The 19,776-nt window shown below is 41.6% G+C and overlaps 1 protein-coding gene across 2 annotated transcripts in view; it reads right to left on the bottom strand.

Moving 5' to 3' along the window:
* Positions 1-19,325, bottom strand: part of LOC116518523 (protein FRA10AC1) — a 29,405-nt gene extending 10,080 nt beyond the window's left edge. For both annotated transcript variants that reach the window (XM_032231986.1, XM_032231987.1), the window contains exons 1-8: positions 19,195-19,325; positions 11,882-11,958; positions 9,630-9,716; positions 9,499-9,544; positions 8,096-8,172; positions 7,228-7,311; positions 5,886-5,970; positions 1,544-1,589 (exon numbers count right to left, since the gene is read on the bottom strand). In XM_032231986.1, coding sequence (XP_032087877.1) covers positions 1,544-1,589; positions 5,886-5,970; positions 7,228-7,311; positions 8,096-8,172; positions 9,499-9,544; positions 9,630-9,716; positions 11,882-11,958; positions 19,195-19,227 — 535 coding nt within the window. In that variant the 5' untranslated portion in view covers positions 19,228-19,325. The remainder of the gene's footprint in view (positions 1-1,543; positions 1,590-5,885; positions 5,971-7,227; positions 7,312-8,095; positions 8,173-9,498; positions 9,545-9,629; positions 9,717-11,881; positions 11,959-19,194) is intronic.
* Positions 19,326-19,776: the final 451 nt, after the last annotated feature.

Below are 19,776 nucleotides of genomic sequence, written 5' to 3'. Positions count from 1 at the left end.
CATTCCCTACCCTCTCTGTTTCTCGAGCTGCCTTTCTTGAAGTAAGAAGCTGCGCAGTGGTGGCGCAGTGGTTAGAGTGCAGTACTGCAGGCTACTTCTGCTGACTGCCGGCTGCGTGCCATTTGGCAGTTCGAATCTCACCAGGCTCAGGGTTGACTCTGCCTTCCATCCTTCCGAGGTGGGTAAAATGAGGACCCAGATTGTTGGGGAGCAAGAGGCTGACTCTGTAAACCGCTTAGAGAGGGCTGTAAAGTACTGTGAAGTGGTATATAATCTAAACGATATAGCTATTGACCCTTATTGCAAAATAGCTAAGGTTTTGTAAAGCATAGGTCCTCCAGACTCGCTTTCTGCTTTGACATTTAATTACCAAAGGTATATTTTAGTTAGCATTTTAAAGCCACAGCAGTAAAAATTGGCCTAAACAATAGTTCCTAAATTCATTACACTTAAATCAAATGGGGATGCTGACTTCATTTTCCAGCAGGACTTGGCACGTCTGCGGAAGGAAGCATGAAGTGCTCCAAAATCTCCTGGTAGACGGCTGCGTTGACCCTGGACTTAATGAAGCACAGTGGACCAACACCAGCAGATGACAAGGCTCCCCAAATCAACACAGACGGTGGAAACTTCACGCTGGACTTCACACTCGCCCCCACAGTCCGGGTCCTCATTTCACCCATCTCGGAAGGATGGAAGGCTGAGTCAACCTTGAGCCGGTGAGATTTGAACTGCCGAACTGCAGATAACAGTCAGCTGAAGTGGCCTGCAGTACTGCACCCTAACCACTGCGCCACCTCGACTCCTAGAAACTCCAATAATACATTCAAGGAAACCTACAACTGCATCTCACAACAATCTTGCATGCTTATGCCTCTTAGTAGTAAACTATATTATTGCTCTATAACAATGATGTTTGATGACTATAACAATCTTAGCAAGCCTGAGGTCATTAAAATCACAATTTACAAAACAATTATTACATGACTAAATTATGGTATATTAGAAGGCTATGGTACAATTAACAACAATAAGCTCTGGGCCCTGAATTCAAAGCTATAACTGGTAAACTAGAAATAGGTTTTTGTAAGTCTACAAAGATGCTAGATCAACACTTGATGTTAGGAAGGGCCAACAAACATATATAGAGCCGAGGTGGCGCAGTGGTTAGAGTGCAGTACTGCAGCCACTTCAGCTGACTGTTAGCTGAAGTTCAGCGGTTCAAATCTCACCGGCTCAAGGTTGACTCAGCCTTCCATCCTTCCGAGGTGGGTGAAATGAGGACCCAGACTGTGGGGGCGATATGCTGACTCTGTAAACCGCTTAGAGAGGGCTGAAAGCCCTATGAAGCGGTATATAAGTCTAACTGCTATTGCTATAAGATGAAACCTATTTTTATCTGCAGTTCTTCAGCCTTCAAAAGCATCAGATTTGGGGAGCCTGAAGAGGCTGCAATGATAGGTGAGAAAAACCCTTCCATAACAAAATTCTCCTCATCTAAGTTAGACTTCAAGGCTCAATAAGGAACAAGAAGAAAACTTGCCTTTTCCCGAAACCACTTCTTGCTCGTATCTCCATCTAAATCCAAACTGTTGGAAGGATTTTACAAATAACACAGTTAGTGTTTTGCTTTTACAAATTCAGCAAGCAAACGGAAATGTGATTCACTGAAGGAGAAAATGGCCTTTATGTTTAGAAGATTGTTGTTTTTTTTAAATTAGAGCAAGCAATGAACAGCAATGATCAATAATGAAAATGAATGTCACATGATTCCATAGGTTGATTTTAGGAATGAGGTACACGAAATAAAAAATGAATAGAACACAGTTGTGCTTCATAGGCGAAGGTAAAGATTTCCCTCGCACATATCTGCTAGTCGTTCCCGACTCTAGGAGGCGGTATTCATCTCCATTTCAAAGCCGAAGAGCCAGCGCTGTCCGAAGATGTCTCCGTGGTCATGTGCCACCAAAAGGTGATTCTTATTTTTCTATTTGCATTTTACATGCTTTCAAACCAGAGGTGGGTTCCTACCAGTTTGCACCTATTCGGTAGAACCGGTTCATCAAATCTACCGAACCGGTTAGAAGAGGTTCCACCAGTGGACCCGGAAAGCAGGCCACACCTACAGAAGAGGTTCCAACAATTTTTTGAAACCCATCACTGACACACACACACACATACACAGACTGACAGAGAGAGAGAGAAAGAGAAAAAAAGGACAAAATAAATAAAGAAAAAAGAAAGAAAAAGAGTGAGAGATGAAAAAAAAAAAGAAAAAAGGGACAGAGAGACAAAAGGAAGGAAAGAGAGAGAGAGAGAGAGAAAGAAAGAAAACACATGGCTGGCAAGCCACTCCCACCAGGTCACATGGGCGGCAAGCCACGCCCACAAAGGAGGCCACACCCACAGAGTAGGTTCCAAAAAAATTTGAAACCCACCACTGTTTCAAACTGTTAGGTTGGCAGAAGCTGGGCCAAGTAACGGGAGCTCACTCCGTCACGCGGCACTAGGGATTCAAACCACAGAACTGCCGACCTTTCTGATCGACAACCTCAGCGTCTTAGCCACTGAGCCACCATGTCGCTTCTGTGCTTTATAATAGGCTTTTTAAAAGTTATGCATGTCTTTTATTAGGCTTTTTTTTAATCAGCTGAATTTTGGATAGTCAATTTTGCAATTTAATGAGTTTATATGCCGCCCAATCCCAGGGGACTCCGGGCGGCTTACAAATACGAAATGAAATAAAATAACACACAGGGGGGAGAATACAAACAATACGAACAATTTAAAAACACAACATACATTTGGCTTAACTGGGGGTTGGACCTGATTTAAAAATCAGCCTGTCGGAACAGCCAGGTTTTGGTAGCTTTTTGGAAGGCCGAGAGAGTGGGAAGGGTCCGGATCTCTGCTGGTAGCTCGTTCCACAGAGCCGGAGCAGCTACAGAAAAGGCTCTCCCCCGAGTGGTCGCCAGTCAGCATTGTCCGGTCGACGGCACCCGGAGGAGGCCTAGCCTGTGAGTTCTTATCGGACGTTGGGAGGTGTGTAGCAGGAGACGGTCTCCCAGATATCCAGGTCCAAGGCCATGTAGGGCTTTAAAGGTAATCACCAGCACTTTGTAGCGTGCCCGGAGACTAATAGGGAGCCAGTGCAGCTCGCGGATAGGTGTAACATGGGTGTACCGAGGTACACCCGCTATCGCTCGCGCGGCTGCATTCTGGACCAACTGCAGTCTCCGAACACTCTTCAAGGGCAGCCCCATGTAGAGTGCGTTGCAGTAATCGAGCCTTGAGGTGACGCGGGCATGAGTGACCATTTGAAGTGCCTCCCGTCAATATAAAGCATCATTATGAAGAGATCAGGTGACTGTGTGAGTTCTATGACCGCCAGCATTTCAAAGAATGGTCACAAGTACTACTGCAATGCACTCTACATGGGGCAGCCCTTGAAGAGTATTCGGAGACTTCAACTTGTCCAGAATGCAGCCGCGCGAGCGATTGTGGGTGCACCTCGGTACACCCACGTTACACCTATCCTCCGCGAGCTGCACTGGCTACCGATCAGTCTCCGGATACGCTTCAAAGTGCTAGTCGTAACTTATAAAGCCCTTCATGGTATTGGACCTGGGTACTTGAGAGACCGCCTGCTGCCAATTACCTCCCAAAGACCCATTAGATCACACAGGGTTGGCCTCCTCCGGGTTCCGTCTACTAGCCAATGCCACCTGGCTACTACCCGGGGGAGGGCCTTCTCTGTGGCAGCTCCGGCCCTCTGGAACGAGCTCCCCGCAGGGATTCAGACCCTCACCTCTCTCCAGGCCTTCCAAAAAGCCGTCAAAACCTGGCTTTGCCGGCAGGCCTGGGGTTGATGAGTTCCCCTCCCCTCTCGACTTGTATGGTTGCGTGATTCTTGCTTATTTTAATTATCTGTATTCTTTTTTATGTTCCCCCTTTTCCCTTTTTGAATTGTTCGCCGCCCTGAGTCCTTTCCGGAGAAGGGCAGCATACAAATAATAAAATTCAATTCAATTCAATTCAATTCAATTCAATACTTGTTCAGTGCCACTGTAATTTTGAATAGTCACTGAATGAGCCCCATCAACTGAGGACAACCTGTATATCGACTTAAGATTCAACAGGCTGGCCATTCAGCTATATTTCCTTTTAATCATCCATCACACTGGAATGGTTTTCTGAAAACGATCAACTGCTAAGAAGCATTGTATAACCATTAAAATTCATAGCCAATGTTATATCTGTTTTCATCTGTGCCAAAGGCTAATTTTAAGACTCTCCACATTGATTTCAAGAAGATGAAAGAGAGGAATGCAGTCATGTCATCACTCTCCTCTCTGGTTCTCTACTTAAGAAATGTGCTGGATCAAACTAATGGTACATTTCAATGCATCGTGCCCATTTATTTGCTAATCTCTCCGAGTCTCAACTGCTGCTGTGAGCGAGAACTATGGCATTGTGACTTTTCTTAAGGACAACTGCAAGAAATCGGACTTCCGGTGGGCCGGAGCCTGACAGGGGGTTGTTATTTTTAACAGCTCTGGAATCTTGGCGTCGTTAAACTGTCTAAACAGCAATCCGTCAAGCTGTTTAGCAGTTTATTTACCCTCTCTTCGGGCTTAGGAGAGAGAGGTGAGAAGCTACGCATCGGAAGCTCTCCAACTAGCCCTTTCAGCCTAAACGCTGGGAGGAAGGGGGAAGGCACCGGCTGCAGCATGGCAGCTCCGAGCCGGGATTCATTCTGCCTTTTGTCGCAGAACGAAGGTTTTCGCTCATCCTCAGCACAAATGATTTATTGTGGTCTTCAAGCCGAGCTGAACCAATACTGGTGAACATCTAATTGTATGTATAAGAAATCTGTGGAGCCACTTTTGGAAACAGAATTTTCTGCTACCTGGTTTGCTCCCTAGGTGTTCATCCAAAGCAAGCATGAGTTGTCTGTTCCAAGCATAATACCTAGTCATTAACATGGTAGCTGCCTCAAACATTTGCTATGGTTCTGCAACAACCATTGGGAACAAACAGATCAACATTGCTTTGGGTTCCACCACAAAACCGCGCTCGACTAAACCGCATCCGACTAAACCGTGTCGCTGACATCATCAACAGGGCGACAACAGCGTGGAGACAGAAGCACGCTGTAAACCCTAAACCTAAAATTAACCCCTAAACCTAAACCTAACCCTAAACCTAACCCTAAACCTAACCCTTAACCTAACCCTAAACCTAATCCTAACCCTTAACCTAACCCTAACCCTAAACCTAACCCTAACCCTTAACCTAACCCTAAACCTAACCCTTACCTTAAGTTGAATCGGCTTGCTTTCAAAGCGCTATTTAAAGTGCCCTTCTTTCTCCGCGCTGGCTGTTGTCGCCCTGTTGATGACATCAGCGACGCGGTTTAATCGGGCGCGGTTTAGTCGGGCGCGGTTTTGACGGGTCACGATTGCTTTGTTACCTAAACAAAATCTCTTTAAAAACAAGTGTCCTCAAATATGTGGCTCTCATGCACTGCAGTGGTGGGATTAAATTTTTTTAACTACGGGTTCTGTCGGCGTCGCTTGGTGGAGGGGAAGGATACTGCAAAATCGTCATTTCCTCCTGATCAGCTGGGACTTGGAGGGGGGGCAGAGAATAGATGAGGGCGGAGCCAGTCAGAGATGGTATTTACCGGTTCTCCGAACTACTCAAAATTTCTGCTACCGGTTCTCCAAAACTGGTCAGAACCTGCTGTATACCACCTCTGGTGCACTGGCCATAAACAATAACGGTTTTGTAAAACAACCCTCTGTATTGTCCCATTCCCTGAAACAATTTGCTAAAGGACTAAAACTATCTTCAAAACTTTTGGCCAGAACCTAAAAAATTACCTTGTTTTCTTTGTAGTTTCTCAGATCCGCTATACAGTATTCTTTGAATAATTTATCATAGTATTTCTTGCTCAGCCTCTTCTCCCTGAAAGATAGAATGATTGATTGAGCAGAAGAAAAAATACAAAGGGACCGAAAAAGGTATTCCGCTTTTAACAACGGATAGGCAGAAACGCCAAGTTTGTTTGCCATTAAGTATTACTTGCAACAGAAAATTTTAAAAAATGGTTGGCATTTATTGTTCAAGTAGCTTGCAATTACTTTACTTTTATCATCAGCATGCTTTGCTACGGTGTATATTATTTCACACTTCCTAAATGTCTGAAGCTATCTTTTTTTTGCGGAGGTGGGGGGAGGCAGTATGGTATAGTGCAGTGTTGTCCAACCTTTCTGGCTTTGCAGAGGGGGATCGGGAGAGAAGGGATGGTTGGCGTGTGAGTGGCGGGCTGAGGGCGCGCATGCAGCTCCATTTGCAATCGGCAGGCACATGGAGCTTCGCAAACGCTTGCACATCACTTCCACAGCACAGCACATAGTGGGACACGCCCCGGGAGTTGGGGACCATGTTGTCTGCTTTGCTGCTGCTTCGGCTGCCATTGAAACGGGGAGGGGGAGCATGGTATTTGGGAGGGGAATACTAATTGTGCCGGAGGAAGGTCCTGGAGTTTGCTGCCTGTCTTGCTGCATTGCTGCGCATGCGGAGGAGGTTTCCCGCCAAGGCCAACGGCACCGACATTCCATCTGGGTGATGCCTTTGGAAGTTACCTCACACCTGACACTTGGGAGAATTATGATTGGACTGTAACTGGGATGCCAAGGGGTGGGGAATGGGTTATTCTATGTATCATTTGCTTTCGCGCCTAGATAATCAGCCTTCGCTTTGCTACGCTTCTGATCGTTTATAATTAGTAAAAGTACACTTGATTTCTATCGATGGAGTCTCGTGGTTTTCTTTCCTAATTACTCAATGGAGGAGTGCTGACAGCTAGTGACTGGAAGACTCTGAGTCTCCCCTGTCTTAGGGATGAAGACAGCTGAGTGGCCTTGGGGCCAGCCACTTTCTCTCAGCCCTAAGAAGCAGGAAATGATAAACCACTTCTAAAATCTTGGCAAGAAAACTGCAGCAACTTATCCAGGCAGCCGCCAGGAGTCAAGACCAACTCAGTAAATAAAAATATTCAGCAAAGGAGACTTTGGGGCTGTCACGGGATACTGAGATACAGGGGGAGACAAGCAGACATGAGCTTGGGAAGGGGTTAATGGGCTGTCCTTGGGCCAGACCAAAGAGGGTTAGGGTGAATCGGTTTGCCCCGACAGAGAAATAAAGAAAAGCTCAAGTTACCAGCTCATATCGACTTCATCCTCTTCTCTCCACAAGAACCTGTGGTTCTCCCTTATAATATCAAGGTCAGTCTTATCGTTTTCTCTGTTAAAAAAAAAAAAAGTTGGGGCTAAGGATCAAAAGAGTTGTTTTTAATTAAAACAAGTAATAAAAGCTGTTCATTCTTTAGCACATCATTTTTTCCCCTAAAAAGGCACTCTTTATCAAAAAAAAAACCCACATCTGAGGCTATCTTACACTGCCTCAAAATGCTTCTCAGATTTTCTCTAGATTCAGAAAAAAATGCCAAGATAACTGTACTCAGATTCTTTTATAACTTAGCCGTGTGGATTTTAGTAAATATAATGTTTATTGTTTATTAACATTAACATTTATGTAGAAATACTACCCATCACATTTAATCTAGATAATAAATTTGAAGTGTGCCTTTTAATTCAGAACATAGGATCCAACTCAATAATATTCTGTTTATATACAGCCTTCTACTTTTAGTTCCAAATGACACAATTGGCATAATTAAAAGGATTTGTATTTTGCAGTTAATTCTTAAATATATGATAGAACGCTCTGCTGAAAATTAGTTTAAGCATTACTACCTCTTACACAATCTCCAGATATGAAAAGTGTGCAATTTATTTCTATAGGAACTTACCATACTTTTTATCATCAACCTATTCAGCATGAACAAGGTAAGTAAAATACAATAAGGAAGCAGTCTTTAATTATCCAAAAATTACTCATGCATAATTTAATCTTATAAATATTTACGTATGCCAAATAAATTTTGATTCTATTGGTCTTCAATTATTAATGATTTCAGCCTTTCTATCTTTTAGAAATAAAGTTCTATAAATAAGACGGGACTTACCCTGAGCGTCTGAAGTCTTCTTTCTTACCACCGTAGTATAAAATGTAATCATTTACAAGCTTCTTATGTCTTGCATACTAACACAATTAAGAAAATTAATCATGTTTCTTTTCAATGGTTGCCTAGTAACCACTTCATCTTAAGATCTATTCATAAAAACTAACCCCAAAACATTTCTATAATACAAGGTGCATGAGAGAAAGATTTTAAAGTGATGATGATTATTAAATGATAAGTTACACATAGGTATTACAACAACCACTATCATAATTGAAGCATACCTGCATTAGTTGTGAGACCTGGAAAAACAACACAACTTTTTAAAGAGCTGCTGACTGGTGCTGTATTTACATTGAGTGTCTTGAATAATTTATTCTAAATAAAAACGGAAACACTGCAGAATTATATAAATGTGCATTTTATAGTACTGCGGTTGTTATATATTTGAATCAGGGGTGGGTTTCTCGCCCCGTTCCAACCGGTTCAGTTGGAACGGGGCCGGCGGCGTCCTCGCGCACGCGCGCGGAGCACGCATGCGTACTAGCGTCTGTGCGATGCTCCAGCTGCTCCTGGAGGATCGCGCAGGCGCTGTATGCGTCCTGCGCATGCGTGGAAGCACAGAACTCGTCAAAACCGGGTAAGGAGCGCGCGTGGGCGCGCGGGCGCGCGGGTGGGCCCTTCGCCGTTCCCGGAAGTTACTTACTTCCGGGTTCGCTGACCAACCGGTTCACAGGGACCGCCGCGAACCGGTTGAAACCCACCCCTGATTTGAATACATACACACAGAGATACATAGACATTCATCATAGCTCATACAGTGTAAGTATTACTGTTAGCTTCAGAAATGGAGGAACCATAGTTACAATTTCTTGCCTTCTTTTAATTGCTCATCTTAATTAACATTTGGAAAAGAACAGGAAAGAGAAGGAACATCTAAGACATATAATTAAATAAATGTATCTGTGTATAGACAAATAGCAAAGGCAAGGCAGTTTTCTCCTTATTAAATTACATTTCCATATTTTGAAATACTGAAGTCATAGCTATGAAAATGCGTTCCGTTAATCTTCCAGACTGCTCTTTGACAATTTTCTAATGCAATTTTAGTGTCCGCTAGTTGAGTTTCCTTACTGTTTTCTTTTCATTTAAAAAGAAACACCAATCTAACCAGATATCCTGTTTTTTCCTCCCTTCCCACAAAATCAAGATAACCAGAAATTGTTCATGCTTGAACTCTGCCTTAAGAAATCTAATTTAAAACATGCTCGAAGAAAACCACAAAGACAAAAATAAAACCATACGCCAAAAAATAAAATAAAAAATGAGTGTGTTCAGACATAAGTTTCTTTTTTTTAATATTAGGGTATACTTTTTTTGCTTTTAATTAAAATATTAAAGGATACAGCATCCATTGCTATGAAATGGAAGCGTCTATTTCTGGCTTCTTCCCTGGGAAAAAAAATATAAAATGTTATTCCAGTCATTTGGACGCTTAATGCTATTCTGACAGTGTTGCACTAGTGTGAAGATGTACCTGTCCCATTCATCCATTGCCACCTGTCTGTGAGCCACCTTGTCCTGCTTCTCCTTCTGGAAGGGCTTTTTGAGGATTGCATCTTCGCTGGTTGGCAGGGCGAATGGAGAAGAAAAAGGAAAGTATTTCTTAGATATTGCATTTTCCGTAATTTTTAGAATCTCTCTTTTGAAAACGACGTACATAGCAATAGCAATAGCAATAGCAGTAGACTTATATACCGCTTCATAGGCCTTTCAGGCCTCTCTAAGCGGTTTACAGAGAGTCAGCATATTGCCCCCAACAATCTGGGTCCTCATTTTACCCACCTCGGAAGGATGGAAGGCTGAGTCAACCCTGAGCCGGTGAGATTTGAACCGCTGACCTGCTGATCTAGCAGTAGCCTGCAGTGCTGCATTTAACCACTGTGCCACCTTGGCTCAATTACATACAGTAATTGTAAAATACTCGGGTAATAACTAGAATCAAGAATGGCAACTAGAATCGTAGTTTCCTTGGAACTAAGGTGCTAGTTGTTACTTTTAAAGCCCTACATGGTTTAGGACCTGGCTACCCGAGAGACCGCCTCCTGCCGCTTACCTCCCAACGACCAACGAGATCGCACAGGTTGGGCCTCCTCCGGGTGCCGTCAACCGGACAATGCCGACTGGCGGCTCCCCGGGGGAGGGCCTTCTCTGTTGCTGCGCCGGCCCTGTGGAACGATCTACCCGCAGAGATCCGGACCCTTACCACTCTCCCGGCCTTCCGTAAAGCCGTCAAGACCTGGCTGTTCCGGCAGGCCTGGGGCTGTTGATTGATATCCAGCCCCGCTTAGATGGTATGGATGATGTGGAATTTTAACACTGTATTTTCTATTTTTAAATTTTAAATGTTTTTTTTTTTTGTCTTGTTGTGAGCCGCCCAGAGTCCCAATGGGAGTGGGCGGCATACAAATTTTATTAAACTTGGAAACTTGGAACACATATTCAGATGCCGGGATTCATATACCTACAAAGATCAAAATAGTCTAGACTCCGGTTTTCCCCTGACTCTCTGTGAAAGCAAAAAATTGGACTTTGAAAAAGCAGATAGGAAGCAGGTTATTATTATTATTATTTTGCAATTTTCTTGTTTCACCATTTTTATAGGTCTCCCCTTTTGCCTATTTCCTAAGCAACCAAGATAATGTTCCTGAACGCCACATTCAATACTGGTGTTATATGAATTTTTTAAAAAATCAGCGTAAATGAATGTACCTTTTTAATAACCTTACTCCCAATCAATGAGCATAGGATTGCAATACATGTCACTTCCCACTCAGGCAAAAAAATCTACCTATATGGTCACTAGGAGCTGAAAAGGACGCTGCATAAAGACAAGTGAGCCAAGGTGGCGCAGTGGTTAAATGCAGCACTGCAGGCTACTTCAGCTGACTGCAGTTCTGCAGTTCGGCTGTTCAAATCTCACCGGCTCAAGGTTGACTCAGCCTTCCATCCTTCCGAGGTGGGTGAAATGAGGACCCAGACTGTGGGGGCGATATGCTGACTCTGTAAACCGCTTAGAGAGGGCTGAAAGCCCTATGAAGCGGTATATAAGTCTAACTGCTATTGCTAAGTTGAGAAAAAAATACGTCTTCTGCCACACACCTCCCAGCGTCCGGTAAGATCTCACAGGATGGGCCTTCTCCGGGTGCCATCAACCAGTCAATGCCGGCTGGCGACTCCTCGGGGGAGGGCCTTCTCTGTAGCTGCTCCGACCCTCTGGAACGATCTACCTGTAGAGATCCGGACCCTTCCCACTCTCTCGGCCTTCCAAAAGGCTACTAAAACCTGGCTATTCCGGCAGGCCTGGGGCTGTTGACCTCATGAATGAGGTCCAGCCCCGCCTAGATTGAGTGCATGATGTGTTTTTTCTTTTAATCTGCTTTTCTTCTCTATTTTTAATTTTTATCCTTTTTAGAATTATATCCCTGTAAGCCGCGCGGAGTCCTTCGGGATTGGGCGGCATATAAATTCATTAAATTTGAATTTAACAACTGTGGCAAGAAAGAAACGTAAAATGGGGCAAAACTCACTTAACAAATTTCCCACTTAGGCATGTAAATTCTGGGCATAGCCAAGGACCACTTGTATAAAGAATGGATGCCACAGTATTTTCTTTTCTTTTACTGTTGTTTGAGACAAGATACTCTGCTCACACTTAGGTTAGAAAAAAAATAAAAGTCTGCTATATGCACACATACAAATTATAACACCGCCAGAGCAATATGTTACCTATTTTTCTGTTGGAAAGATTTCCCCACTGTTTCATCATCGCTAAAATCAGAGTCATATTCTCCATGGCCAAGTATCTGGAGGAAAAAAAACATACAACATGGAATCTGGTAAATTTATGGATTATAAGACTTTGGCTTCAAAGGGCAATTTCCAAACTGAAATAACCAGAAACATATTTTGTGGAGGGGGGGGAAACGTGAAATGACCAAAAAAAAATGTCTATTAACTTCATAAACAAAGACATGGTCTTAACAAAGGGAAAAATCAGCAGATTTCTCTGTATCCCTCGTCTCAGATATGAAAACATCCATTATCTGCAAACATAAACTTCAATATACAAAACAGCGGAAAAGAATAACGATATAGCAGGAGTGGCTGGGAATCTCTGTCTGCATGTATAGAGCCGAGGTGGCGCAGGGGTTAAATGCAGCACTGCAGGCTACTTCAGCTGACTGCAGTTCTGCAGTTCGGCGGTTCAAATCTCACCGGCTCAAGGTTGACTCAGCCTTCCATCCTTCCGAGGTGGGTAAAATGAGGACCCGGATTGTTGTTGGGGGCGATATGCTGACTCTGTAAACCGCTTAGAGAGGGCTGAAAGCCCTATGAAGCGGTATATAAGTCTAACTGCTATTGCTATATAGGTAGTCCTCAATTTACAACAGTTCAAAGTTATGACAGCACTGAAAAAGGGACTTTTGACTTTTTTTTTCACACTTACAACCATTGCCACATCCCCATGGTCACGTGATCTAAATCCCGACGCTTGGCAAACTTGACTCATACTTATGACAGTTCCAGTCAGAAATATGAGTCGGTTGACAAGCAAAATCAATGGAGAAGCCAGGTTCACTTAACAACCGTGTTACTGCAGTGATTCACTTAACAATGGTGGCAAAAGGAGTTGTAAAATGGGGGAAATTCACATAACTATCTCTCTTGGCAACAGAAATTTTGGGCTCAAATTGTGGTCGTAAATCGAGGACTGCCTGTACTTCTCCCTCTTCAGGGAGTTCATATAGAGCCGAGGTGGCGCAGTGGTTAGGGTGCAGTACTGAAGGCCACTACAGCTGACTGTTATCTGCAGTTCGGCGGTTCAAATCTCACCGGCTCAAGGTTGTCTCAGCCTTCCATCCTTCCAAGGTGGGTGAAATGAGGACCCGGATTGTTGTTGGGGGCAATATGCTGACTCTGTAAACCGTTTAGAGACGGCTGAAAACCCTATGAAGCGATATATAAGTCTAACTGCTATTGCTAACTGCTATATATCCCTTCAGAGCAAAAGGAGAAGAGGGTTCACCATAGTGGCAACTGAGTCAACTTTATGTTCTGTGCAGTTCTCAAGAATCCCTGTCTCAGGAATTCTGGGAATTGAAGTCCAAGGGCCGTAAAGTTTATTTATTATTATTTGTTAAATTTATAGGCCCGCCCAATCTCGGAAGACTCCGGGCGGCTTACAAAGAAAGGAAAAAAGAAAAGCAAAAATAAAAGAATAATTTAAAAATTCCCAACACGCATACGTTTCTGATCGGGGCTGGACCTTAACAATAATTGCCATAATTGCTCACCCCGAAGAGCCAGCATTGTACAAAGATGTCTCCGTGGTCATGTGACCAGCATGACTAAATGCCAAAGGCGCATGGAACGCTGTTACATTCCCACCAAAGGTGGTTCCTATTTTCCTACTTGCATTTTTACACGCTTTTGAACTGCTAGGTTGGCAGAAGCTGGGACAAGCTCACTCCACTAGGGATTTGAACTGCCAACTGCTGATTTGATCAGACAACTGCTGATCTTTCTGATCGACAAGCTCAGCGTCTTAGCCACTGTGCCCCTTGCCTAGCCCTATTTAACAAAGTATATATATATAAAAAAAACATTCCATGCTATGCATCAGACAACGAGGCACCAAAGGGCAGAGTCCTCAAATTTATTTCCAATTTCCTTTCACCCAAGCAGCTATGGTTCTTCTTTAGCAAGGCATATAACCCTGATTTAAGTTCACAAGGGGAAAAAATTCAGCCAGAGAATATGGAATTGATTAAATGGGGTGTTTTTAAGGATTGCATAATATCCCTTTCTTATAAATACTTTAGCATCCAACTTCAGTTTTGTTTATGAGAAAAGGAGCTTTCTTCCTTCTGCCAATGTCATTTTCTGTCATTCAACTTTCAAGAGCGATTTCAAAAATGCCATACATTCTTTTTACAATCGTAAAAGTATATCGTTTTTTCCCAGCTTACTTTGCAGATGTATGGGTGAAAGTGGCATTTCTAATCACTAACAGTTATGACTGATTGTAGAAAACAGACATGATTAGTTATTCCACGCTGATGTGCTTTGAATATAAGGGTGGTAATCACAGCAATTGGAATTGGCAGCCAGTTTCTAAAGGAGGTTTTGGAACCTTGAAGAACATGGAAAGGCCATGAATGTTTCTAATCTCTGATTAAAACATTGTCTTCCTCTTGCTATTTACTTTAGGTTTTCAACTAACAATGGCAAACTATAGAAATGATACTTTATCTGCAACACTTTTGATACCGGTATAGATTTATGATAGGGACAAACACATTTTCTAGCCATAAACATTATCTAATGGGTCATTATCACCATGCATACAACAGATTGCAAAGATGGACCAAACGGGACAGTTTCTTCTTTTTTTTATGCACACAAGTTATTTTCTTTTTTTTAAAATATTTTTATTTTTATTTTTAAACAAACACAAACCGACAGAACAAAAAACAGAAAACATAAAACCACCTTCCATTATAAATTATAGAAAGTGAGTCAATTGGTAAAAAAAATTCTGTGCATTCCTTACATAGTCATCACTTACTATTCATATCAAATCACATTTTTAAATCGTATGTGTGTGTGTGTGTGTGTGTGTGTGTGTGTGTGTGTGTGTGTGTATTTAGTGTCACAATCCCTGGTATGCCCAAATATGGGAGGAAGCCTACTGCTTCCTTTCTCTGTCTATCGGCTCCTCACAAGAGACTATATATATATATATATATATATATATATATATATATATATATATATATATATATATATATATATATATATATATATATATATATGATGTATGTATGTATGTATGTATGTATGTATGTATGTATGTATGTATGTATGTTATATTTATGCTGATAAATAAATAAAGGGAGACTAGTATAGATCTATTTCAAGCTATTTAGCTCTCATCAGCTAGCCACACCCTTGTTGGGAATTGAACCTGTGCTCGATTCCCAACAAGGGTGTGGCTAGCTGATGAGAGCTATATAGCTTGAAATAGATCTATACTAGTCTCCCTTTATTTATTTATCAGCATAAATATAACAAATGTAACAAAGGCAACAGTAAAAAATATTGGGTTTCTGTCTGGATGGTCTCTTGTGACGAGCCGAAGGACAGAGAGTGGAAGTGTGACCTTCCTCCCATATTTGGGCATACCAGGGGTTGTGACTTTATGTATGTATGTATGTATGTATGTATGTATGTATGTATATATATATATATATATATATATATATATATATATATATATATATATGTGTGTGTGTGTGTGTGTGTGTGTGTGTGTGTGTGTGTGTTTTATTTGTGCTGATAAATAAATAAAGGGAGACTAGTATAGATCTATTTCAAGCTATTTAGCTCTCATCAGCTAGCCATACCTTTACTGGGATTCAAACCTGGGCTATATTACATATTAGGCAGACGTCTTAGCCATTAAGCCACAGGCTCTGATCCAAATGCTGGCTGGGGAATTCTGGGAGTTGAAGTCCGGACATCTTCAAGTTGCCAAGGTTGAGAAACACTGTGATAGAACCTGTACAGTGGCTAAATTGACTGCAAATGGAGGGATGTGCTCACACAGGGAATTTTGTGATATGGTTTTATGATTCATACGAATGCACTTCAAAAAAAATTGAGAGGTGAACTGCAGCATGAAACAATAAGGGCCATTTGCAAAGTTCCAATGCATCATCGAACTGTGTTTGAAAAGAAGAATATATGGATAATTGATGTGGCAATACAAGGGCATAGTAGGATAGAAAACCCAAAAAAATTGAAAATGATCAAAAAGAAAGATTTAAAAAGTCTGGCTAGTAAACATGGCAGAACCTGCAGACAGAAGAATGAAAGAAAAGGGACTGAAGAAGACAACAGAATACAAAGATAAATAAAAGTGGAATGACTGGGGTAAAAAAAATGAAGATAGTGCCAATGGAAATAATAATAATAGATACCTTGGGTGCAATCCCAAAACAAGTGGAGCACCACCTGAAACCATCCGCAGTCAATTATAGCTTTATTTGGAACAGTTTACAAGACAATACCTTTAATATTATCAAAGAACATCTTCCTATCCCAGGTCCTTGGGAGAGACTCCACAGGTGGACGAAAATGCCAAATCCTATCTAAATATCTGGCTGACTATATGACCACTGGATATCATACCCCAAAAATATTGTACAGTGCATAAAAAATCTGCACAAATTTCCCATCTAACCATTACAAAAGGACACACTGGGGTCCTTTTGTAATGGTTAGATCTACACATATATTAGATCTACACATATATTACGCCAAAACATTATAACATCCTAGATTCTTGGGAAGAACTCCATGCATATGAAGGCCAACACCAACTAAACCAGCAGCTGTGATTTCACATAGTTCTGCATGTAATAAGTTCATATCATTTTAATTCTGTATTTGATTGGACGCTGATGTGCTGAAATTATGCTAATTGTACCCCCAATGTTCAAGACAAGCACATCTCCCCCTCCCCACTTTTAACATAAAGCTTCAAGAAGAATTCATTACAATTAAGCTGCACAATTTTAATATATGAACTATGATCTAGATTGCAACTATCACATTCAGGTGAGACACAGCCTTCACTCTAATTGCTTTCTGAGATTTACTCCCTTGTGTGTAAAGTATATTTTGGGAAAGCAACTAGCTGGGAGACTCCCCGCACGTATTGAGACATTAACTTACTTTGGCATAAAATAAACAGAAAAAGAGAAATTCAGATATGATAGAACAGTGTTTCTCAACCTTGGCAACTTGAAGATGTCCGGACTTCAACTCCCATAGAACCTGTACAGTGGCTAAATTGACTGCAAATGGAGGGATGTGCTCACACAGGGAATTTTGTGATATGGTTTTATGATTCATACGAATGCACTTCAAAAAAACATTGAGAGGTGAACTGTAGCATGAAACAATAAGGGCCATTTGCAAAGTTTTAATGCATCATCGAACTGTGTTTGAAAAGAAGAATATATGGATAATTGATGTGGCAATACAAGGGCATAGTAGGATAGAAAACCCAAAAAAATTGAAAATGATCAAAAAGAAAGATTTAAAAAGTCTGGCTAGTAAACATGGCAGAACCTGGAGACAGAAGAATGAAAGAAAAAGGACTGAAGAAGACAACAAAATAGAAAGATAAATAAAAGCAGAATGACTGGGGTAAAAAAAATGAAGATAGTGCCAATGGAAATAATAATAATAGGTACCTTGAGTGCAATCCCAAAACAAGTGGAGCATCACCTGAAACCATCCGCAGTCAATTCTAGCTTTATTTGGAACAGTTTACAAGACAATACCTTTAATATTATCAAAGAACATCTTCCTATCCCAGGTCCTTGGGAGAGACTCCACAGGTGGACAAAAATGCCAAATCCTATCTAAATATCTGGCTGACTGTATGACCTAAAATAAACTGTTTATCAACAATGACATAACACTGTTGCCAAAACGATTCTATTCTATTTCTATTTATTGAAAAATCTGTAAATGTATGGATCATCTACAAAAATGATCATGGGCCAGTAATAAAAAAAATTGGTGGGATCTATAGTTGGAAAAGTAGTCGAAAATGATCAAGTTAAAACACTGTGGGAATTCCAAAAAGAAATTAATAAAGACTTGGTGCACCCCTAACATATCACATCGAACTGTGTTTGAAAAGAAGAATATGTGGGTAATTGATGTGGCAATACAAGGGGGTAGTGGGATAGGACCCCCCCCCCAAAAAAAATTGAAAATGATCAAAAAGAAAGATTTAAAAAGTCTGGCTAGTAAACATGGCAGAATCTGGAGACAGAAGAATGAAAGAAAAAGAACTTTTTAAAAAGAAAAAGGCCCTTTTCAATGTATCTGAATACACAACAGAAGAAGACAACAGAATACAAAGATAAATAAAAGCGGAATGACTGGGGTAAAAAAAATGAAGATAGTGCCAATGGAAATAATAATAATAATGGGTACCTTGGGTGCAATCCCAAAACAAGTGGAGCATCACCTGAAACCACCAGCAGTCAATTATAGCTCTATTTGGAACAGTTTACAAGACAATACCTTTAATATTATCAAAGAACATCTTCCTATCCCAGGTCCTTGGGAGAGACTCCACAGGTGGACAAAAATGCCAAATCCTATCTAAATATCTGGCTGACTGTATGACCTAAAATAAACTGTTTATCAACAATGACATAACACTGTTGCCAAAATGATTCTATTCTATTTCTATTTATTGAAAAATCTGTAAATGTATGGATCATCTACAAAAATGATCATGGGCCAGTAATAAAAAAAATTGGTGGGATCTATAGTTGGAAAAGTAGTCGAAAATGATCAAGTTAAAACACTGTGGGAATTCCAAAAAGAAATTAATAAAGACTTGGTGCACCCCTAACATATCACATCGAACTGTGTTTGAAAAGAAGAATATGTGGGTAATTGATGTGGCAATACAAGGGGGTAGTGGGATAGGACCCCCCCCCAAAAAAAAAATTGAAAATGATCAAAAAGAAAGATTTAAAAAGTCTGGCTAGTAAACATGGCAGAATCTGGAGACAGAAGAATGAAAGAAAAAGAACTTTTTAAAAAGAAAAAGGCCCTTTTCAATGTATCTGAATACACAACAGAAGAAGACAACAGAATACAAAGATAAATAAAAGCGGAATGACTGGGGTAAAAAAAATGAAGATAGTGCCAATGGAAATAATAATAATAATGGGTACCTTGGGTGCAATCCCAAAACAAGTGGAGCATCACCTGAAACCACCAGCAGTCAATTATAGCTCTATTTGGAACAGTTTACAAGACAATTAAACTTGCAAACAATACTTTTAATATTATCAAAGAATATTCTGAAAACGCATCCAGCTATTGACGCCCCCCGGAAGGTTTTCCCTGACGGACCCACCCAGCGCAGCGCCGCCCCGGGGAGAAACCTCTCGCCGGCCCTGCTTCTCTCCCTCCCTCCAGAGCGGAGGACCGCTACTTACAGCCCTGGGCACCTTCCTCTCGGGGGCCTCCATGTCCGCCTTCCCGGTCTCGGTCTCCTTCGCCGCTTCTCCGGTGCGCTTAGAGACTCCTCCGCGGCGGGGGTCCGTCAACAAGAAAAGACCGGCCGGAAACCGCGGGCGGGAAAGAAAGGATCCGGTCAGTGAAGCGGCCGCTTCCCCTGGCTGATTCTTCAGCCCGGCGCTCCCTGGTCGGGATGGGTGGGAGAAGCGAGCGGGCCTTCTTGTGGTGTCTTAACCGGGGGAATAGATCTATCTATCTATCTACTTATCTATCTATCTATCTATCTATCTATCTATCTATCTATCTATCTATCTATCTATCTATCTATCTATCTACCTACCTACCTACCTACCTACCTACCTAACTACCTACCTATCATCTATCTATCATCTCTCTCTCTCTCTCTCTCTCTCTCTCTCTCTCTCTCTATCTATCTATCTATCTATCTATCTATCTATCTACCTACCTACCTACCTACCTATCATTCTCTCTCTCTCTCTCTCTCTCTCTCTCTCTCTCTCTCTCTCTCTCTCTCTCTCTCTCTCTATCTATCTATCTAT

This window comes from Thamnophis elegans, chromosome 15, assembly GCF_009769535.1.
Source record: "Thamnophis elegans isolate rThaEle1 chromosome 15, rThaEle1.pri, whole genome shotgun sequence".
Lineage (NCBI taxonomy): Eukaryota > Metazoa > Chordata > Lepidosauria > Squamata > Colubridae > Thamnophis > Thamnophis elegans.
Note: the sequence above shows the minus strand (reverse complement) of the source record. Positions and strands in the feature narration are given on the sequence as shown.